The following is a 25,017-nucleotide window of genomic DNA, read 5'->3' as shown; positions in this document are numbered from 1 at the left end:
TGTGAGGTTTGTCCGGAGGAGGAATGGTAGGTTAGACTACGAGAGACGAGGGGGAAGAAAGAAAGAGAGGAGGTGTGATTGACAAGATATTTGAAGAAAATTAAGCGAAAACTCGTGTCCAAAAATAGGAGAGAGGAGGGAGGGAGAGATAGAGAAAGGGGAGTGAGAACAGATTGTTGATAGAGAATGCCAGCCATGTTCATGAGATATCTGATGGCTGATGCTCACTGTGACGTCAACAACCCCCCCCCCCCCCACACACACACACACACTCACTCAAACAGGTACATGTTTTATTGGCTGTTTTCACTTTGTCTCTTTTATGTTTCCTACAACATCTGACCAGGACCACCAGATGGAAATCAGCTTCCTTGGCTGACTATGGCCCAGTTACATTCTATAAATTAACGGTTATTTATAATAATACAATAATTAACCCACAACCACGCAAAGTGTGGGCCTGACTATGTGGCAGCTCAATAGGCGTATTAAATATCCGTCCACTGGCCTTTGTAGATTTGAACTTGATTGCTTTTCAGTTCTTATAATTGATTTCATGTCCTTCCCATGTGGAAAATCTCTGGACAATCTAAATTGATCCTACAGCGTAACTCATAATTTGAACACATCTTTGGCCCGCTCAATTTATCGCTCTAGCTCTACGATGTACCTGGCGAGCTAGCAACGGACAGACTGTATAGCCTCTCGGCTTTCACACGTGCACTGCAATCCTGAGATTTTGCAGACATTACCTAGAGGAGCTGTGTGTGTGAGAACGCAAAGGTCCAAATCAGTTGAATAGGTGATCAAGCAGACTTTACCCTGCCAGAGAATTTACGGCGAACGAGCGGGAGGCTGGCGCGAAGCCGGAATACAACAAACATTAGAGGGTGAAGAAGACGGGGGATTCACACCAAAGGAAATGTTAAACTGGAGCAACATCACACAAATTCAAGGAATGGCAAGAAACTTGTTTACGACCAAATTAGAAGCCGGCTCGTGACCGCGGTGTAATGAGCGTCATGACCTGCTTCCTGCACGCTCTACCCAGACGCCACCCCTCGCCTAAACCAAACAAAGTAACTCCAGTAGTGAGAACGCTTCTGACACGGATGATCTCTTGTGTGAAACTCTGGACATTGAGTTCATATAAGAAAACAGCTGTGTACAGCTAAAGTTGACACATTGACTTTGTATGCACTGGCGCTGAACACACAGACAGCCGTATGTTCTGTGGCGCAGTTTTTCATAGTTTATCCATTTGATTTGATTATTATAGGTAAACGGTGTGTGTGACTGAGAGAAAACACAGGGGTGAGATGTTCGACCTTACTTTTCATAGGATGGAATGAAACAAATTAAAACACTGTACACACTCTGTGAATGTGAAAGAGAAGATATATTTTCTGTTCAATAAAGTTAATCAGTCCGTTAAATGACATTGTTGAATGTTTAGTAGTAATTGGCCCATGAAGGCGTCTGTTTATTTCTGAAAAAACATGGTTTTATCATTTGTAACCAAATAACGTGCCATACCTTTTGACAAAATGCATTACTCATTCGTTACTGCAGATGGCCCTAAATTACTCAAGCTTGTAGTAAAATGATTTAAAGTCAATATTTCATGGCAGATAATTAATGCTGTGAGACTAAACTGATGTAGATGGAAACTGCCATGTAGTGCGTTTACACACAGTCAAGTAATTTGGTTACTGTTTGCTTCCTGCAGCAATTACATCTGTTAAACATGATGTGAAGGAGAAACCTGGTGATGGAATTAAAAGACCAAACTTGGCACAGCTACAAGTCTGCTGGGAAAACATGATTTACATGTTTACAATTCAGACCAAGTTTACAACTGTTTATTACCATGCTAACGATGTTACGGCGCTAGGGATGGACGTGTTGGTCCGTCTGTTGGGGGGGGGGGGGGGGGTACAGACACTCCACCCTGGTCTCTTAAAAACTGCATTTCCATACAACAAAACTGTAACGTCGAGGGAAACATATTTTCTCCCTGGTTCCGTTTGTTTTCGACGGGTTAGTCCCTGTATGGAGGAGGTCTCGCTGGATCAAACAAGTACAGGGCTTTCACCCCATTGACTTATTACATTGACTTATGTGACATAACTAATTTACATCACATATATACAAATACATATACGTATATACATATATTATACATACATTTTGCATTCTTGTGCATGTACATGAAGTCAGTGCTTGACATATGTGATCACTGAAAACCAAACCTTGCTAGTGGTTGGCCTTTATAGTGTTTTATACGCACAGATGGATGTAGTTATGTTTTCCTAGATAAGAGTGAGTAATTTAATAAGGCAAAGGTTAAAATATAATTACTATCCCTGTTTCCCTGACAACTGTGACTGTGTGTGTGTGGGTGTGTTTTTGTGCATGTGTTGAAGTTTGTGTAAAAGATGAGGGCATAAAAAAGGAGCATTTCTACTGTGCTTGTCTGAACAGGCCTTTACTACCACACAAGCTCACACATACATACACACACACACACACACACACACACACATACACATATGCACACACACTTTCTGACCCTGTGCCTTCCAATATGCCTGTTTAGACAGTGTCTTTGGCTTGGACTGTGGGTTTTAAGTGTGTCTGTGGCCCTCTGCCCAGGGCTTTAAACTGGAACACACTCTTTCTGGACACAACACACACACACATGCATGTATTTACACAGAAACAGAAAACAGTCTCAGTTTCTTCTCTCTGCCCTCTTCTCATTCATATCCACGTACAGATACACACAGTACACACTTGCTCTCTAATTCCATATCAGGCATTGTGTAGCTGCTGATGGAGTGGACAGAGCATCAGTAGCAGAGAGGACGCTGGAACAGAAAGATTTACACCGCGCTGTAACACATTTACATCAAATTAAATCCCTTTGAGTGGGATTGGCGCCACGTACAGGATGACAGATGAAGTGGAGTGTGAAAGAGAGCATGTTCGGGCTATCGTGGTGTCTCAGCAGGCCAAACGGCACACTATGGATTTGGGTGTTAATGTAGCTCTTGGGTTTTGTCACTGTCCTAGCTATTTTTTCAAAGACAGTACTGACCACAATGTCAAAGGGCAAATGATTAACATCCTTTTCATGTCTGTCTGACACAACAAAGTTTGTCAAGTAGTGTTTCCATGAAAGCCCAATCATTATACTGAGCTGTGAAATACTCAAAATACTCTATTTTCCTTTAAATAAGGCGCAAAAACAATTTCTTTAATTTTGGTTACCACATGTCGGACACAAAGCGCAGCTGCTATCTTAAGGCCCTGTCACACATATCCATATGACAGAAACTTATGTCGGTGCATACGAAATATCGGCAATAGGTTGATATAAATTAAGGGTATGTTGTGATCGTTTGAAGGACGCAGACGTTACGCCAAACACGGCAGACATACACAGCTCCGTACGGCAGAAATGTATGCTGGCGTATATGATAATATATTATAGTCCAAATACGTCCAACTTTGCCAACGGTGTTGTAGCTGACGTATACATAACGAATACATAGCGAATTATTATACGTATGTGAAACATTGATAGCTTATCACTTACTTATTTAAAACGTATCAGAGCGTCTGGCCAACGGAGCTGGAAAAGTGCCATCTGGTTCACGTCATGCTGATGCTGGAGAACGGCTAACATGCTGAACGCTAGCTGTACTGTAGAAACACGTTTAATAAGTTACTCCGTCGTCAGGCATAATCTTAACATAGGGTAGGAATAGGGTATCCACTCGTTATCAATAAATAGGCTGTAGGGTTCACCGTCAGCCGACGTAGCCTATATCTAACGTACCTCTAACGTAGTCACGTAGGTATTCCGTAGTCACGTATGTCTAATGTAACGTCACGTCTGCATATCTTATGAAGCACACGTTGGGTACGTCCGGTAATTTTGAACATGCTCAAAACATCAGCGTTCAACAACGCACCCCAGCGTAACACCGCCTGCTCTTAACAAATACTACTTATACCTTACCTTATATCTACGTACACCAGCGTGTTGCCGATATTTTGTATACGCCATATTTTTGTATACGTTATGCATTCGTTGGGCATTCGTCTGATACATTTTGTATAAGTAAGTGATGCTCTATCAATAGGTTAGACATGCGTATCTGTATATGTTCACTTTTCCGATATGATGAATAGTTGGACGTATTAATAAGTTTATGTCATACGGATATGTGTGACAGGGCCTTTAGGGTTTAGAGATTTGCCCTTTAAGTCTTATATCTCAAGACACGTCTTAAATATCTCATCTGGATATTTAAATAGTTCATGAAGGTTTCTACACTGTGCCAGGTGCGCTTTTAATAAGCATCACTTTGGAGAGGTGTGCGTTTTCCCCATATGCCTGTTGCTGTTTCTGAGCAGAAGGAAAAACAAGTGAACATAATGGACTGAGAACATGAAGGATGTTTCTGCCTCCAACAATCTGCACGTATCAGTGCTTTTTATTTTTTGTATCTTTTTATTTGTTATCCTTTATTTATTACCTTGTTTGCCCGACGACATCCTGCTCCCCAAGCTTTTGCCTTCACTGCCCCAACAAAAATATTTAGACTCTTGTGTTAAGTAAAAATGTCCAAATGGATTTTTACTGTTGAACTTACAATCTGGGAGTTTTAGAAAAGGCAGAACATTATTTTTCATTAGATCCTGACCGATCCTTTAAGCGTGTCCGGGGATTTATATATTGAATGATATATATCGCTGCTGTGCCATCCCTGTGTAAAATAATGACTGTAGATGAAACACACGTATCCATCCTGCTGCTGTGTGATGCTGTTTAATCACTCATCAAACATCGGCATTGACGTCCTGATTGTTTAAGTTACATTATTACATTTTTTAAAAAGTGATATATATTATTATTCAATTTTTTAAACTCTGAAACATTGGTATCAGCCTCAACAATCCCATATTGGTCGATCTCTAACAAACAGCTGAGATTTGTGACAAATATAAAATCGAAGGTTTTTTTAGTTTGTGCCATTTCAGAAATGATGTTTGTGATTGTGAAACAGATCATGTTGTTAATCCTTGCCCTGGTTCCTAACCCTGCACTTGACTAAATTAAATTGTGGATGAAATAAATCTGTTTACAGAACCTGAGTCTAAATAATACTGGCATTTGTGATAATAAGATGTGAGTGTAGTCAGGGGAGAGAGTGGACAGCTCTCAGTAAACGGTAAAGATCAGCGTTGGTGATGATTGTGATGTAACTCTTGAAATAAATAGTATAGTTTGTTCTCTGTAATTACAGGTGTCATCTTGTGCTAACTCCAGCCTCTACATTAGATGACATACTCACACATACATGGATGGCTGGATGTGTGTTTGGTAAATATATGTTGGGTGCAGTTAGTGTAGGCAGATAAATGGGTGGTGGGCAAACTGATGTGCTGTGCAGAGGGATGATTGGCTATAGATTGGAGACAAAGATGCCGAAGGGCTCTGATTGGCTATTGAATGGAGGGACAGAAGTAAGGAAGGAGAGAAAGAGGCAGATGCAGAGGACGTGGTGATGACGATGGCACCGATGATTGCCCATTCACTGTCCAAGCAAGGATGTAGAGCAGGCGAACAGATGCGTCTGTCATCTGACTTGAATAACACCGATTCATTCATTCATCCAGGCTGTTATCAGCTGAAGAGAAGCTGCAGTAGGTTATCATATCATAAACTGAAAACTGTCGTAGAAGCTTGTTTTTGTTGATGTGCAAGAAAACGTACCAGTGATGCTTTCACATGCTAGCGCTAAAACGACCAAACACGTTTTAGCATAATAACAAAACTACAAATTTATAGCATAAAAAGTACATGCACAGAATTTACTAAAGTGTAAACTATTTTTACATGAAAACAAATCAGTGCAAGCAACTCTATAGGACAAATGTAGAAACACACTTGTCACATGTTCTTACACACACACACACACACACACACACACACACACACACACACACACACACACCTTGGTGACAGAGTTAAAAACGGTTTAACACAACGGAGGCCAGTGAAGCTCATGTCAGTGTCATGGAGGTGAGAAAGGGAGGAGCAGGGGGGGGGGGAGGATGTAGAGTTATGAAAGGAAACGAAGTGGGTGATTGAAAGAGATGAGAGAAGTGGGAGGGAGGGGAAAACACACAGAGGCGAGGAGCAGAGGAGGCTGACCAAAGCACAGTGAGATAGGCAAGAATGTGATTGACATAAATACTGAGATGACGGAGAGAAAGAAGGAGGGAGAAAACAGAAACATGACACCAGGGGAGGACAAATGGAGAAGAACAAAACAAACATGGTCATGGGGACAGATGAAGGACAGACGTATAATAAATAAAAATATAGAGAGATGAGTGTAGATAGAGGTGAGATAGAAAGAAGAGATTAGAGATGGAGATGATGGAGGGAAGGCTAATGGCTGAAAAAAGACAAAGATGAAAGTGGAGAGCTGCTGTGCTTGGCTGCAGAGAGTGAGAGACAGGAAGGAGCAAACTCCCCATAATTAAGGAAATGACAGGTCTGGTTAAACCAGTGACTCAGTTCACATCGGGACTCTCTGCTGTTATTTACGGTGCACAGCAACTGTGTACACAAGAAGTAACTAAGGTCGCTTTCACACCTGTACCTAAAGACCTAGAGGACGAATCCCACTGTGTTTGGTGAGTCCCTGGTTTTAGCTGTAGTAGCACCATGAGGTTGACATGTGTGCTTCAGAGTGAAACACGGCACAACATAAGCACCATTTACAATAAAAAGTGTGGCTTGTAGATTTGCATCACTCACGAGCCAAAACAACATTGGTAATCTATTGAGTGGCTGGTCAAATTTGAACATTCACAAGCTGTTGGCCGGTGGACAAACAAGTTAACGTTGCACCCTGGAGTGAAATATATCAACAACTAATGAATTGATTGCCGTTACATTTGCTTCAGATATTCAAGAGGATGGATCCAACTGACTTTGGTGACCCTCTGACTTCCTCAGGCGCCACTATTAGTTCACAGTTTTCACTTATCATGTGAAATATGTCAACATCTACTGAATAGATCAACACACAACTTTGCACAGGCGTAGTTGGTTACCAGATGATGAATCCTACTGACTTTGGTGATCCCCTGACCTTTCATCTAGCACAGGGGTCGGGAACCTTTTTGGCTGGGAGAGCCATAAAAGCCAAATATTTGTTTATGTATTTCCTTGAGAGCCATATATTTAATCAATTTGAACGCAACTTTATGCCTGCATTTTTTTTAAGAATAACACGTCTCCGAGTACTAATAGCGGTATCAGTGTTGCATTGAACAGGTGCTCTTTTATTAAATAAACTAAACGCTTACGTTATTTATCTCATATTTCAGTGTTTACTGCACGGGTGTCAAACTCAAACTGTTTGGCCCTCGACGTAGTCCCAGTTTTTAATGTTGGCCCTCTCTGTGAATGAGTTTGACCCCCCCCGGTCTACTGCTTGCTTTGCGCAGTTTCTCCTCAGCTGTTTCGCGAAGGGCTACACACACACACACACACACACGTGTGTAAGTGTGTGCGCTGTGCAGTCAGAGACAGAGCGGAGGAAAGGAGAGGGGAGAACTAAAAACAAATCCGCTGCTAAATGTTTTACTTTAAAATGACACCGTATAATTGTTTATTACTTGTTAATCATGTTAAAAAATGTCAGCTCAAAATTGTCTGCGAGCCATATCGCGTCATCAAAAGAGCCATATATGGCTCGCGAGCCATAGGTTCCCGACCCCTGATCTAGCACCATGATCACGTCAATGTTACACTTTGTCCAATGCCAGTTAGTTTACTTTTGAAAGAGGGTGAGAAAATAGGAAAGATATGAGTCAATATCAAAGCTTGCATCCAATGAATTTTGACAAATGAATCGAGCCTTTTTAAATCTTTGAGTTATTAAGTCGTAACTTCCTGTAAAATAACATTTTATGTATCATTGTGAAATCACTCCTTTGCCTCTAGAGAAGTCTTTGTTGACATCATTAGCTTGTTGAACTTTCTTAGTGGATGTGAGGTTAGCCTCGCACCTTGGTCAGACCGGGGGACTCTGTCCAATCTCCAGTCTCACACACTCTGTTGCTATCTCCTCCTGATTGCTTGGCATGCTGTACATTGCAGGGGTGTGTGGGAACACAAACAGATCGTACCTTCATGTATGTTGATTTCAGTCTGAGAGCTGTGCAATCTAATTATAATGCCGGGATAAAATGACAGTAAGGGAATACAAAGTGATGACGTATTGTTCCAGTGATGACGTTAGTCAGGTGTACAACACTGTGTTTAGTATATTTTATATTTCATTTTGCTGACTTCAATATTTCTGAGACCACAGTAATGGAAATATCACATTTATAGAAGTGTGTGTAGGTTGAAACTGTATATACTAGTAAAATATGCTTTTGTCCGTTGGTCTATTGTTTGCATGTTTGAGTTTCATATGTTGAGCTTAATGACTCAGGAATTGTATTTATGTAACACAGAAGGGGGACAGGATGTTTCACCTTTTAACATCAAATGGTTAAAGTATGTTTGGAATCTCTAGAATTATAATTGAATTTTGCTCCACACAATATATTTATAAGAATAGGTGGTTGAAGGTTTCTAAAGGGAGGCAATTATAATATTTCTAAACTGCCAATGATTGCTATTACAATTGTATTTTAGTATCTTGAAAATTATGTCATTTGTCACCACATTAGGGCATTATTTAAAACAATTGTAATAGTAGCATCAACAGTAAATGAAATAAATGAAAGGATTGAAAGTTATCTCAGTTTGGTTTCGGAGATGAAAATGGTAATATATTTAAATGCAAAGTGATTAATGCAGCATCGGGATAAAAAGGCCCCTTAAGGCAATTCTTTTTGAAATGTACAATTAGATAACATACAGCAGATAGTATGGTTATACCCTTTATACATTTTGGATTTGAAATAATAAGACAAATCCATTTTAAAATGTTGCATCATACTTTACTTTGTAAGGCGATTGGAAGATAATCTGTAACGCAGAGCTAAAGCAGTTATGCGTTTATTATAATGGCCCCTCATCAGGTTTTGTATTAAAATATAATAATCAATGTCCAATAATACTAAACTTGACTTTAACATTAGTGCTGTGTGTCTTATTGTAAATGTCATACTGCTAATGGGTACATTTCACATAAATACAGAATGTAACATACAAACCAATCACTTAACACCAACCACAAACCAAAAATATGAACATATGTACATGTATCTAGCTGCTGACAGATGCCTGTATTTATGTTGACAGGTTGCTATTTAGTACAGTACTGCACAAAGTGTGCGGCTATAGCTGTATCAGCATATGAAGCCATCAAGCATTAAGAATAGGCATACAAAGGTCAGAGCCTCAGTGTCCTGGCAATATTACTGTGAGCGAGAATGAGCATGTAGGAGGTTAGTGCTAGGAAAATAAATGACTAACAGCATTTGGGGGGGGGGGGGTCAACTGACAAGATTCTGAATCTATTCAGATCTCTGCAGCTGGTTTACTCACAGCTAATGCACAGCACGGCACTACTCCACTCCCTCTTTGTTGCTTTACTTGTTTTAGTTGTCAGGACTATTATGATCATGTGACCTAATCAGGTTCGGGTTTAAGACTCCTGATTTATCTGCCTCTTTGCCTACAAAAAGATCAGTGCAGACCAACAGTCTTTACCAGGATATCTGATCAGGTCTCTCTTGAGCCAGATCGCTGTAGCAGTCTCCCCTTTTTGGTCTTCTTCTAACAACAAACAAAAAGAGCTCTACCTCTACCAATCTGGCTGATGATTTTTAGAGCATATTTTGCCTGCACTGCAATTTGATGCTATTAAAACGGTATTTGAACTCAGGCCTATCTATAAACCGCCGTAGCGTTGTGGTGTATGTCTGCCTCTGTTCTGACCCAGCGTTTGCAATGACGGGTTTGAAATGATGCTTTTTGTAATGCTTTTCACCGGCTGAATAAATGGACCAGTGGGAGCTGGAAAGGCTCTCATGCGTCTCTCTCCTTCTAATCTCATTTCTGTTCTTCTGTCATCTCCTGTAATCGCTTTCTATAATTGTTGTTACCTCTTCTCCTTTTCCATCCTCCACTCATGTTAACCCTCCCCCTCCAGGTCATTGTTCGGCAGTCTCTTCTGCGCTCTAACAGTTCTAAAAAATATATATGTATATCGCACCTACACTGTAAAGTAGCATACAGTATTTATCATTCTGCAGTGTACTTGAACAAATAATCTACACAGTGGCACACTGTTTAAAATGCATCGTTCAAACTCTCTGTGGTGCTTGTGTTGGTTTACAATGATTATAGGAATGTCATCTTCAGACGTGATGTGGTTACAGCACCTGGTCAGGCCTGTAAGAATACTAACCTGCTGCTTCTCCCCTCTTGTGTTTCCTCCAGGCGGATGCTAAGATGGTATGTGATGTCGTCAGTCGTATGGAGGACACAGAGCCTTACTCCGCCGAGCTGCTCTCCGCCATGATACGTCTGTGGTCCGACTCAGGCATCCAGGAGTGTTTCAGCCGCGCCCGCGAGTACCAGCTCAACGATTCAGCGCAGTAGTACGTACACGTGTGTGTGTGTGTGTGTGTGTGTGTGTGTGTGTGTGTGTGTGTGTGTGTGTGTGTGTGTGTGTGTGTGTGTGTGTGTGTGTGTGTGTGTGTGTGTGTGTGTTAAAATACAAGGTTGCATCTTGACATGTGTTACATGTTGTCTTTTCTTGGTGTTTAAATATTGGACATTGTCATTGATTGTTTCAGTTACAGTGTGTTAAATGTGACAATTAGTTGTGATATTGAGTGCTGCACTAAAGGCATGTTTTTGTCGGCCAACCAGGAAATTGACATCGCCCTGGTTCCCTCGACAAAAAGCCCATGGGATCGTTCCATTGGATTTTAAATTACTGCAGAGAAATAAGCAAACAAACATGTATGATACTTGTTCAGAAAGACAATTTTCACAAATGAACACCACCTTTATGATTTTTGAAGCATAAATGCAATCGGCAGAAGTTAAAATCTAACATTAGGCTCTAAACAGACTACACCACACAAAACTTCCACTTGTAATCATCCGCCTTTTTAAGTCTCATAAAAGCTTCACAATTTAATAGTGGGGTATTTTACTGGCATATCTTATGTCCTACAGCAAAATGTGAAAATCTCTTAAGCTTGTGTGAACACACATTTCAGACATCTAACCAAAGAAACCTCATTGACTTGGAGACGAGGGAACCGGAGGTGCATAGTGGCTCTACCCATTTCCGGATTTTAGGACTCACTGCTGCTGCACTCAATTGATCAAGTGTGTTTGAGTATGAAGGTGGGATGTGACAAAGTGACAAATGAAGGGTATGAGCTTTGAATTGTGTCATTTAACAACTCCCAATATCAGACAATAATGTTACATTCTATTACATTTTCAGAAAAGCATTGATGTTGCCTGTTGTTATCTCATAATTGACATTTAATTGGCACCATCTGATTGGAACACAGGTAAACTGAGTTTGTGCACATTCCTCATCCTTGTTGTGCATTGTGGGCACGTTTAGGTGTGTTTATAGTAAGCGGTAGGACAAAACAGGGTGTGTGTGAATACAATGGTGTTTGTTTAGTCCTCCAATAAGCACCACTGACTCAGAACAATAGCAAGTGTGTGTGTGTGTGTGTGTGTGTGTGTGTTTTCCACCTGTCCAGCTGAGACCTGATTTTCACAGCACAGATCAATACATCAGTCATTACCACCACTTAATCCATTCCAGCCACCCACCATAAAAGATAAAAGAACATGCTCTCAAACACATACACTCACACACACCACTATTTATTTATTATCTCCTAAATGCGATCATACACTGGCTATTACGACACAGTCAATCACCATTACAAGTACAGGGCCTGATTTATGCTGAGTGCCTGTGTGTGGGTGGAGAGGGAGAGAGAGACAGTGGGGGAAACACAGCGAAGGAGTGAGAGGGAGGGGGAGAGAGAGAGAGAGAGAGAGAGAGAGAGAGTGAGATGGAGGGGGAGTCATTTCCCTCAAGTGCCATGTTTGTGCGTGTAGCCCTTGTGTAATTGTGCACTATACATCCAACGAAATTACACAGTGACAAAGAGAAATTGAAGGAGAGTGACAGATGGAGTCGTATATCTTTGTTGCTGTGTGCAGATCATATACTGTACATACTGTATATCAGTCTGATAGAAACCATCGATGTAGTGAATGCAGCTTGTGTTTGTCTTTACTTTATACACTGAACATTTAATAACGTGAATTCATATGACATAAACCATGATACGTTATGCAAACAGTGTTAGGTTCAGCTAACTGTCAGTGTTTGTTAGTCGGCTTATTGTTTTTTACTTGGAATTTATAGGCAAAGTTTCCCTTATATTAGAACTGACTGAAATGAGAAGAAACTCGAGAAAAGGCAGACGGAGATGGAAGATATAGAGAGAAGGAAAGTTAAAGAGTGGAAGTTCTAACAGAGAAAGAAATATAATAACGAGAGAGAGAGAGAACTTAGTTATGTCTCATCGTGGCAAACATATTCCTGTTAAAATGTACATGTGGTCAATTAACTCAAACAACATCCGCTCTGTGTGTGAACGTAAGCGTGTGTGTTAAATGTCACATTAAAGATTTATGCACACATCCTATTATGTGGTTTGCCTGTGGTGCAGAACAGGCCTTTCAGCCAATGAACTGATAGGACAGATATCACATGATCAGACCACGCTCAGTGTGTGTGTGTGTGTGTGTGTGTGTGTGTGTGTGTGTGTGTGTCTGTCTTGAATCCTTAACAGCAGCAGTAAGTAGATGCTTTTTCTCAAAAGTCAAGATACTTTGTAAGAAGGTTAAAGTGCAAGTTGGGAGTGTTTGTGGGGGTGTGGGCTGTAATAACACATGCATGTTATGTGTGTTTGGATTACATAGAAAGCAGAAAGCTTTATTCTGAGAGCAGCAAGTACTGCCTGAAGCCATCACAAATGCCCTGCATGTCCTGACCTATTTACCACAAAACACATACACCCTTCTGTGTTTATGATTTACATCCCCTGCCTTTGCAACACAGCGTTGGCTTCGGTCACATCCTCTGTAGGCAGCCATATGCAATGACATCAAGCTGCCAGATGAAATGGACAGTGGCCGGTTGGTTTATTACACTAAAAGAGTGCATCGTGCCCACTAATAGCAGGCGGTCTGAGTGTACTCATTGAAGTTAAATGTCAGACAAAACGGCATCTTTCTCCATTCTATGCAACCGATTTGGATTCTGCATCTTGCGTTTGATTATTTAACATCATTGAAGTTCTCACTGGGTAAAAATGTAAAGCTGCTTCAGCTGTATTGATTTTATTAGATAAACATATTACATCCTGGTGCCGTTATCTATTTCTGACTTGAGAAAGTTGATTTTATCTTCTTAACATAAGTAACCTTGTGTTTAAAGGTCTCTCTCACAAAAGGCTCAAATATAATGTAAGATGTGCTTTGAAGCGAGTACCTGTGGTTTATCTTCTTCTTCTCTGGACTAAATAATGACGGGGTTGTTCTCCTCTTATTGATTCTAAGCCCTTTTATGTTGTATTGTGTTGCATCGTGTTGCAGGTGTAGGACCTTCTGTAGAGGTGACATGTGCTGGTTGTAAGTATGTGTCAGAACATCAGAGTCGGGGAGTCGACTGTAAAAAAAACAAACCTGCCACATTGACATGTTTTAAGCTGTATTTCAACGTATACAAATATATTCTTCCTTAAAATGCAGTAGTGTATGTTTAAAGTTGAAATCCTATTTGTATACACTTGCAGATATAGTATGTAGTGTGTTGCAAATATCTATAGTGAACCCTACGTGGATGTAAATGTTGGGTCATTGCATTCAAGTTAATACAGCAAGGGATCAATAAGACTGCGCTATAATAACTTGGCACCCACTCGTTTATCTGCACCTCTCCCTCTGTGTTGGTTTCCCCCGAAAACAAAGCATTGCAACAAACAAACGCAAGAGAGAACATGCATTTTTATAATACTTAATAGAGCTGCAACTAACTATCATCACAGTGTTTCCCTCAGGATTTCTTCCAGCAGCGCTGCTGAAGTGCGTGAGTTTTATTTTACGCCAGCGGAAGATATTTAGTGCGTTCGCTGACGCGAGAAGGGTGTATAAAGGCACATATTTGTACACAGTTTTAGATTTCAAATTATGTTTAATAAAAGCCTTAAAGGACCGAGAACTACATGCTTATTAGCATGCATCACTTCAGCATATTGGCTCCTAATTTGTCATTATAAAGCACTTATTAATGCCTTATTCTGCATGACCATATTCTACAACTACTAGGCCTTTTACTAAGAGTCATCCCTTAATATCCTCCTAATTACTGCTTGTTTAATTCATCTAATTAAAGTAAGATTGTTGTTGGTCATGAATTACAATCTTAATATGCTTTGCTCAGTGTGAGCCGTTTAAGGTGGTAGTACCACAAGAAGAGTCATTCTCCCTTAATAACACTTAATAAATAGGGGGAATTATTATGTAGCAAAATTGGAAACTAGAAGTGATAATAATGGCCAAATAACTTTAAATGAAGTCTTTCCAGCTCAGAATATGTTCCTTATTATATATTAAGGTGTTGCTCAGCACTCATTAACGAGTAGTTTCATAGTGACCTGTGTAGGTTTTATCTTTGTGCAGATATAGTTTTGGTACTGTAAGTATGTTTGCCAAGTTTGAATTGTATTTATTTATGATTGTATACACATTTTTTATGTTTAGATTTTTTGAGCTTTTTCTGCCTTCATTAGTATAGCTGAAGAAGAACAGGAAAGGGGGATAGAGAGGACGAGCCAAAGGGCCGCCGGTCAGATTTGACTGCAGTAAAGACTCAACCTTAGTACCTGTGGCACCGGCTCTGTCTCTACTGGGTCACTCCACATGTTTAGCATCCCAGACTTCACTTTACAATGTGGAACATGTTCTCAGCTGGAAACACTTAATTTACTGTTATTTGGACATTATTAACACTTGCATATTTATGAACTGTTATTAAGGGAGAATGCCCTCAGCTTCATCAGGATTATCATCAGCCTTTAGTTTCCTTAACAACCAAACTCATCTGACAATTTAAAAATATAGAATTGGACGAACAAGTTAAGTGAACAGGGAGTTACAGCTATCACATTTTGGGAAAGAATTAGGTCTCTCAACATTTCCCATAAATAAAATTCATATAGTTGATTCTTCTGATTTTGTTTTTATGATTATTATTATTATTATTATTATTATTATTATCTTATCAGAGCCGTTTAATACAAAGATAATACATATAATGTTTAAACACCAATTCACTATAATTTATATTCATACAGTTATTACTTTATTAAGGCCACTAATGCTACAGTGTAGTCGACAGCTGGGTTTAGGACTTGCTGCATGTTTCTATATATTTCCCTTTTGGAAGTAAATTGAGATCCAGCAAAACACTTTGCGTCACTGTGGCCCGGTAAAGAAATAACTGCTTTCATCCTCCCACAAGCTCTTTGTCTCCCCCCTCTCAGCTCTCTCATCTACTTCCTCTCCACACCTCTCGCTCTAACACATATTTCTTACTGTGTAATCAATAGTTCTTATCAGTGAAGCTGTGTGTCTGTACTTGTGTGTGTGCCAACCACTTCTTGTTACCATCAGCCCCCCCCCCCCCCCTCTCATTCTCTTGGAAGTAGCTCAGTGTCCATTGCAAAGCCCTGAAACACTCTCACACTAAATGGATGCATGGATGTATGTTCTGCTCATGTCTCCTGCTCTTCTGTCTGACTGTCTGCTGGCTAATCTCCGTTGGCTTAGAATACCAATATGTCTGAATGGTTGTTGTGTGGGAACATGTTTGTATTGCTCAGACTTCACTCTGCACTTGCTTTTAGAAGTGAAGTAATATCCAAGGTGGGCATTACGCAGACAACATAATGAAGTCACAACTCTTTCTTAACTCTCTCCCTGCTTGATGGTAGGGTGGATTAGTACAGTAGGTAGAAGGATCGTCCCTCTGCCACCTGCAAGGGCTGTGAGATGAATCTCTGATCTGTGCTGTTCTGGATTATTGGATTTATAAAGGTCCACTTCCAGGGATATTCTATCACAGGGGTATTCAACAAAGATTATAAGAGGTCCAGTTAGAGAATATTTCCACAAACCAAAGGTCCGGAGCATCATAATGTCTAACTTGCGTTATGAATTATTGTGATATATATTGAAGTAGCCTAGTAGCTGTATCAACGTCTGCTCGTCATCAACTGACTGTCAAATCTAATAAAGAAAGTACAAGTTAAAAACATTTAGACAATATTTACTGTCACTTAACATTGAACTATACAGATATATATAATACTGTAGATATGTATGATGTTCTTCTCGGGCTGCATTTAAAAATAAAATTGAGAAAATAAATAAAATAGCTTTTGAAAAATTGTGCATCTTAAAATAAAGTGCTTAATCTTAGAAAAATAAATGAAGTGTAGCAGCAGCTTGAGTTTCCCTTTTTCTTTAACTGTTTCACGTCTTGATTTAAGTCTCACACAATGTTAGAATAAATCTCAACACAGTTTAACCCAGACTAGCACATCCTGGGTTAAACTGTTCTCTGTGGCTGATGATGATGATGACAGGTGGCCTATTTGCTTTATTTTGTCACAAATCAACATCACATTGGGTTCTGAGTGCTTATGTTCTGAGCCCTCAGTTCAGACTTTAGAGGGTTTGTTTGGTCAAAGACGTTGTGCTTTGTCTCATAGTGGCGTTTCACATCCCCACTGTTAATGAGCACCACGGTCTCTGAACATATGAGACGCTGGTGTTGTGCTCCAGTGGGAAGGATGAACATGAATGAGTCCATTCTGGGTTGAAAGCTCTGTTGACTTTTCTCTTCTTGGAGAGCGCCATGAGCAGTTATTTTTCTCTCCCTGTATCGCTAACTCGTCTTTCTGTCTGTCACTCGCCGCTCGCCTCTCATCTGTCTGTATTCAGAGTCGCAATGTTTGCCGATTGGAATGCAGAGATTTGATTGGCTGCGTAGCATCACGTGGGATGGCTTAACTCGCATGCAATTGGTCTGTGAGTTTCCTGAACCGCTAAACCAGTGCCGTAAAAACAAGAAAAGCGGCGCCGGTTAAAATAGAAACCCCCTGTCAAAATTGAAAATCCCTCAATAATTTATTGATTATAGCTACATATACATAGGGTCCGGACAGGTCGGCGACTGGGTCCGAACTCGGACCGCGGTCCGCCTGTTAGTGACCCCTGTTCTATTGCGTAACTGAACACATCTCGACTAGGGCTGATAGCGTTTATTCATTTAATGTGTAGCAACCATGGAGATGAAGGCATGAATATTCACATTGGCATCATTGAATATTTGTAGTCCTCCCCTGAACTCTGACCTCTCATAAAGGAATTGTGTAGTAGGGGATGGAGAAGGACTCTACTGCCATCAGTAGAGTAGCACCTTTACTATCATCATTAATGACAGTAGTTCAGTGGATGGCTTTCACACTCTATGTAATGTTCAATGTTTCACCAACCTGAGCCACAATGTGCAGCATTACACTGTAACACAAAGTGGATTATAACAAAACAAATGCATCCATTTTAAGTAACATTACATATGTATTAAGAGAACTGGATACAGTGTTCAAGGCAGAGGTTTATTCTTATGGAAATGAATCAGTGGCACCTGAAGCCAAAAAACTTCAAATTCGGAGAATAAAATTACATGAATCTTCCGGTGGTCTTCCCCATCCATGGGGCCCATGGAGCAACCACACTAGCTTTTTCCTTTAAGTCCGCCCAGCCGCTCAGTCTCGGGCTCATTCCCTTGAACGGAGGAGGGAAATAACTCTGGATTTGGCTTTTAGTGCATTTTACAACTTTTAGGACCTAAAGATTTAAATTAGGGCCATTTGTGTGTTTGTACTGGAAAGTTGATTTTGCTTAAAACTAATTTTATGCTGATTTACAGACCTCTCTTAAATCAGCAGAAAAGTATTTTTGGGCCCCTCGGCATCACGTGACTGACACATGATGGTTTATCCACTATGTCAAATGGGTTTCAAAACCTGGCGCACTTCCTGGGGGCTTGTCAAGAACAAATATAGAGACTAGAGATATTTATTAGTAATTTGATCAATTTCACACTTGGCATTAGTATTGCTAAGGGAAGGAAACACATTTACGATTGTTAAGTCGGTTGGATGACACGCACTTTTTCAACGGGCACGCATCACTGGCACTGCCCCCCCCCCCCCCCCCCCCCTTCACTTTTAAAGTTAAAAGAGACATTGGACAATTCTAAAGCTTGACAGGCCTGCCGTGTGTTATTACGGTCTTTAAACTAGAAGTAGAATGCTTTCTGATTAACAGTCTGTGTCTGTCTTTGTGTGTGTGCAGCTACCTAGACAGCCTAGATCGGATCGGTGCGCCAGACTACCAGCCCACAGAGCAGGACATCCTGAGGACCCGAGTGAAGACCACGGGCATCGTCGAGACACACTTTACCTTCAAAAACCTCCACTTCAGGTCAGTGTTAACTCGGGACATGGACATTTATTTTACTGTCACCAGTACTGCCTTTTACTCATGTCTCTGTCTGCTCCTCTTATCCCGGCATACAGTAGGAACTCCAGTCTGTAATTAATAAGATGAAATGCTTTAAACAAGTGTCCATATTTATGATTGTCTGTCATTTTAATGAGATCTGATTCAATTAGAGCACGGAGCTGTGGGAATGATGAGTAAAGAAAAGAAGGGGGAGGCTATTTCTGAACTCTAACTTTAATTACTATAATTCTGTCCCTCTTGTGCGCATGTGCGTAGACACACACACGCACACAGAAAAGTATTGATATTATTAATAATAATATTTTTCTGGATGGATGTACCACCGCACTTCAACTGTTGTTTGATTTCTGTCCCAATAGTTGTCATACACACACACTGCATTGTGTGTTCAGATACATGGGCACATACTCAATTTAAACATGTGGAGAAATGTTGTTTCTGCTGACTGATGCTTTCTACTGGTACTCTTGCAGTAGAGTGGGCAGTGTTCTGGATGTGTTTTGTTGAGAAGCCCATTTGTCAGCTCAATTGCTATTACTGGCAGTCAGGGAGTGTGTGGGAGACTGCAGTCCCTGTACTGGGTGTAACCCATCAACCTACCCACCATTATACCCATCACATGTGGAGCTGGCTTCACTTCACTTTGGACTCTCTCTCCTCTCTGGTAGTGGTTTGTCTAGTGTACTCTAAAAACCACAAAAATACAACGTTTACATTCCAGGCATATGGAGACATGAACTACTCACTTAGTGGAAATTGTTCCTCTGGGTTCAGATACAGTTACTGAGCTATTTCTTTGTTGATAATCTAGTGTACTTGGTTGGACAGTTACAGCTCTACTGTATTCCCCAAAAGGTCAAGAGTTGGGGTTTGATGTGGTTAGTTGTGTTTCCACTGTGTATGGAGTATAAAACTAAAGCTCTGCAGTGAGCCAGCACTCACAGACCCTCGAGTGTAATAATGGACCTACTGTACAAACTGACCACAACTGGGAGTGCTAAAGAAACTGCCAGGCTTCAGAAGACAATGTCTTATGTGTGTCTCTCTGTCCATCAGGCTGTTTGATGTGGGAGGTCAAAGGTCGGAGAGGAAGAAGTGGATCCACTGTTTTGAGGATGTCACAGCGATCATTTTCTGTGTGGCACTCAGCGGATACGACCAGGTGCTGCACGAGGACGAGACCACGGTAAGGACAGATGTTGATGTGTTTATTTTCTCTCTCTCTGTATCTCTATCCCTGTCCCACTGATGCTTTTTCTGTCACTTTGTGGCACACGTGGAACACACCTTTACACGCTTGTTGTTTGTGTGGAATTGATGTTTAGCTGACATTGAACACACAGCGTGTGTTAAAGCTTGAGAGGGATTGAGGTTTGTGGTGCTCTTTGATGAGCCGCTAAATACACTTACAGACAAACTTATCTGATTTTTTTCTTTCTGATTTGATCTCATTTTGAAACTATTTAAATATCTGGTGTTTATTTATAATACTGATCCCTGAAGGCCACATTCAGAATACATGTTGAACTTATTTGTTTAACAAACATGCAAATCCTTCTACGCTGCATTGACCAACCAAGTTGAATTCTAGTCAAATCAAATGACTTGTTTGAAATTATGGGAAGGACACGAACGGTATCTTACGTTTATTAGATTGCTCTAAAAGAAAATGACGTACTCGTATTCAAGTTGAATAAAAATGACACCAACGTGTAATGTGATATAGAGAATCAGGTGAGTATAGAACATTATTGGGAAATAAAAACCTTTTTTCACATTGAAAAGCAGTCAGTGTTTGTACTTTAAGGCTGCTGCAGTGGCAAATCAAAAGACTTCTGTAGACCTATCTGTTATTGGGTTAGATTAAGGCTCTGAGAAAGGTAAAACACAGTTACAGTGGAGGAGCTCATGCGCTCAACAAAAGGCCACACCCTGGCATGTAAAGACGATGTATGTAATCTAAAACAAATGAGCTGATTTGAATGCACGGTGCTCACTGCTATTTATAAAGCCTGAAGTTTATCCTCAGAGGATCCCAGGCTAGGAAAATGTGCTCGGTAGCTGCTATAGTTATACTGATGTCATCAAGCCTCCCTGTGAGCTGGGAGCATCAAACAAGCATCAGATGAAGAGGGGAAATATCCATCATAGCACACACTCACAAACTGCTTCTAGTGTGTGTGCTGCTCATCTGTCTCCATTTAATTGGAGTGCAGTGTTTTTTGTTTGTTCTTGCAGATCCAAATGTTGGCAATTCAAGGTTATGGTGATATTTTGAGTACAACTGCGATCATGTTTGATTGCAGAAAATGTCTCCACTGTGTACATCATTAATAGTAAACATCATTTTCATCCCTAAGAGCAATGGTGTATTTTTCAGACTCAATCCATTTTTAAAAGAGAAAATGATACAAATTTCTCCTCTGACAATTCCTCAATAGATCGGACTGTAGGGATGTTTTTTATTTAAGGGGCTGTTTACCATGATGATGTGGCCACTATGATCTTTCCACCAGCACAGCCCACCGCTGAAATACGTTCAAATAGAAGAATGTATGCCAATGTGTGGCAAAATGGGTGCAGCAAAACAAGTACCAATCCGCATTAAAGCATTAAACATGACAGATTTATATCTGTTCAGACAACATTAATAGCAAGTCTGTTGTTGTTGTTTTAGAGACATTGTTCTGATCAACATTACGTGTTATTATTGAAGAGCAAACATTAGTGTGGGAGGTATAATTACCAGACAAATAACCAAAGGTTTTTCGGCGAGCGCCCACATCCTCTGTCAGTTCCGCTACCAGACACATTCATGGCATGTGATTCAGAAAGTACGGGCAGTGTGCAGGAAAGATATTCTACAATCAGACAGCAAAGATAACAACACCCCCTCTTTAGTAATGGGAGTGATAAAATAATACATATCTCCAGTTTGGGCAGTTCATTAAAATCACTAATGTGCTGTGAGTTCAGCTTGTTCCCACAACACTAATCCTGTCTGGACACGGGTTAACATTATATAGGTACATTTTTCCTTTCTTTCTACATCTGCCTCTTACAACGTAAGATAATGCATACACAATTCATACTGTATGTTTATTAGGTATTTATTATTATTAGGCCTATTTCAGAGGCTTCATTTAACATAAAATCTTAGCCTACATACTGTATATGTGTAACAAGGTCATTTCCAGTATGTCGAGACATGTGACACAGTTGTCATGGGTGAGCTGAAAGAGGTTATTGAATATCCCTAAAGCCGTGTGACTACTAGCAGAGCAATAGAAAAGTCATAGATGGTGACATTTATATTTGAACATCAAGTAAAACCAAGAAATAGTTTTTGTGAACCAAATTATTGATAAGACAGTACTTAAGAGAACAGATCAGGAAAATAACTCTAATGACCTTTTTCTGTTGTTTGCAGGGTTCACAAGGTCATATTTAGAATTGTTTTTAATACCACATTTTAATACTGCTTTCACAATTATACTGTCCGAAGTGTGATTGTGAAACCGGTGATTGTTATATCACATTTGTAACTACTTCCAAGCTGTTTATAACAATAATTCCTAATGATATAATGATTTAAATTAATGTGACCTGGAAATGGATGAATGTATTAACCAATGAAAAACGATTCATTTAATAAAGTCTTTGCTAAAATTGACACTGTAGGAGTCGATGACTTCATTAGCTACTGTAGCTGAAGCAGCCACAATTGTGATGGTGCTGACTGAAACGACAGAACCCCCACCTGCATGCACAATCTACTGTCACAAAAAACAATTCCACTATCAGTTTTTTGCTGTATAATATCTTCCAACAGTCGGATAGAAAAACATTTTATAACCAACATTACTGCCTATGGCGGGCAAGAGAAAATAGTCCAGACGTGTAGATTAAAGACTTTTTATACCTTCTGAGGGTTCTTTTGTTTTTGTTGAGGAAGCTGAATATAATGCTTTTTAAGACTTTTCAAGACCAGCCGATACCCTATCATTCGCACAACCTGTATGACATGGTATGGTATGTTTGAAGAGGTAAAAGCCCACCTCACTGGCCCCATGCTACATGCCTTCACTGTATATCTCCATGTAAACTTCTGAGTGCTGTATGGAAACAAAAACGCACGCATGCAGTACAACACATACTGCTTCCGCTTCGTAAATCCCTTCTTTCTATTGAAGAACTGCTTGCATCGTGTTTTCCTCTGCCTCTGCTTGTCTTGTTTCAGACAAACACACACACAGACTACACAATGACATCTTCTCTGGGTGAACACTGTCTGGATAAAGTCCTGTCCTCCTGCCTCTAAACACTTTCTTTTCAGCACTAGGGCTGTGTATGTGCGTACTGTGTGTGTGTGTTCGGGGTAAACGGGTGTCGTAAAGGAAGTAGGACGTGGGTGGGTAAGCGGGTCCCTTGCATTTTCTGTTCCTGCTCTAAGCTCCGTCCTGCAGCATCTCTGGCTCCTTCCACTCCTCCTGTCACTCTCGCCATCGACTGTCCTCTCTAACCAATCAGCAGTCAGATCTTCTACAGATGCTCCACCCACAGACAGGTATGAAACCTCCCAATAGGTTGATACACTTACCATGAGTTGGAAGCAGTGCCTCTTTCTGTTTGTGAACCAAGGCATTGAAATGTCTGTGTGTCTATTTCTTTGCACAGCTTTGTTTTTAGTTATTCAACTATATCTATCTATCTATCTATCTATCTATCTATCTATCTATCTATCTATCTATCTATCTATCTATCTATCTATCTATCTATCTATCTATCTATCTATCTATCTATCTATCTATCTATCTGTCTATCTATCTATCTATCTATCTATCTATCTATCTATCCAACCATCCATATATCTATCCAACCATCTATCCATTTATTTATCTATATATCTATCTATCCAACCAACCATCCATATATCTATCCATCTATCTATCTATCTATATATCTATCCATCTATCCATCTATCCATCTATCCATCTATCTATCTATCTATCTATCTATCTATCTATCTATCTATCTATCTATCTATCTATCTATCTATCTATCTATCTATCTATCTATCTATCTATCTATCTATCTATCTATCCATCCATCTATCTATCCATCTATATATCCATCCATATATCTATATATCTATCTATCTATCTATCTATCTATCTATCTATCTATCTATCTATCTATCTATCTATCTATCTATCTATCTATCTATCTATCTATCTATCTATCTATGTCTCTTTCTCTGTCTGATCACTTTGTTATTTTTCTAAATTATTGCTCTAAATAGTTAAACATCCTTTCTTCTGTCCTTGTGCTGTATTGCTTAAATCTACAGTAATATGCCACATTTCTACTTTCCTCTATTCTGATTGGTTGATGGGCCCCGTCAGTCACCTTTTCTTCCCTCCCCTGTCCTAAACTAGACGATACGGCATCATAACCAGATGAGAAACTGCTTTCAACTCATTCCTAAAAAGAATCAGAGTTGTATATGTTTTCGTCACTTAGCACTTTTACATGCAGTATAGATAGGTTTCTTGTCTGATAAGTGTTTTTACATTTTTTATTTATTCGCAAGAGCACTTCAAAGTAATGCCAACAGTTAGTTTGTTTTCGCCTTGTACAGACCTCACTAGCAAACAGAACAGTGGATTCTGGTGAGACTGAGTCAAGGTACACTGATTTATGAAGCACTTTTGCTAACAAAGCATTTTACCAGGGCAAACAGCTCCATCTAGACAGACAGAAATCCCATCATCTACTAACATCCTAAAATGTACTTAATCTTTAATGTATTAATCATCATTTTTTGAAAGTTCTCCTGCTTTGTTTTAGCTGCATTTTAGGTGCTAATTTAACAGTGTTTGCATCTATGCCTTAAATCTTATTTTTAACATAGCATTTATTATTTATATACCCTGTGGAGTTTTCATTGTGTTTTAGATTTAACATTTCTCACCCAAGTGCATTGTGTGTTTCCAGCCTAAGAAACATGTTAAATTTTCTACCTCAGAAATTATTTGTAAAGCTCATTTAAACGTGCATCCCTCACTTCAGCCCTTTGTTTTCTTCGTTGGTATACTGCAACGTTTATAATTCATCACCTCTGTTGCTGCCTGCTGCACAATAAACATAAACCCTTGCTCACTGTGAGCAGGTTATGTCCTCAAGCAAATGCTGCAGAATATCTGATAAACTCCAGACAGAAAGCTTCTTTTCAAAGTATTGCTCTGCAGTGCCCCCAGTGGTCAAACACTCCGAAGGGAACCTTTAAGTTATCATTGATTCGTGGTTACATA

The 25,017-nt window shown here is 39.9% G+C and overlaps 1 protein-coding gene across 3 annotated transcripts in view; it reads left to right on the top strand.

The window, feature by feature from the left end:
- gnao1a (guanine nucleotide binding protein (G protein), alpha activating activity polypeptide O, a) overlaps nucleotides 1-25,017 on the top strand; it is an 87,636-nt gene that overhangs the window by 49,518 nt on the left and 13,101 nt on the right. For all 3 annotated transcript variants that reach the window (XM_029433300.1, XM_029433298.1, XM_029433299.1), the window contains exons 4-6: nucleotides 10,493-10,653; nucleotides 18,533-18,661; nucleotides 19,760-19,889. In XM_029433300.1, the coding sequence (XP_029289160.1) occupies nucleotides 10,493-10,653; nucleotides 18,533-18,661; nucleotides 19,760-19,889 (420 nt within the window). The remainder of the gene's footprint in view (nucleotides 1-10,492; nucleotides 10,654-18,532; nucleotides 18,662-19,759; nucleotides 19,890-25,017) is intronic.

The sequence above is a fragment of the Cottoperca gobio genome, chromosome 6 (genome assembly GCF_900634415.1).
Source record: "Cottoperca gobio chromosome 6, fCotGob3.1, whole genome shotgun sequence".
Lineage (NCBI taxonomy): Eukaryota > Metazoa > Chordata > Actinopteri > Perciformes > Bovichtidae > Cottoperca > Cottoperca gobio.
The sequence above is the reverse complement of the archived record's forward strand: the minus strand, read 5'-3'. Positions and strand labels throughout refer to the sequence as shown.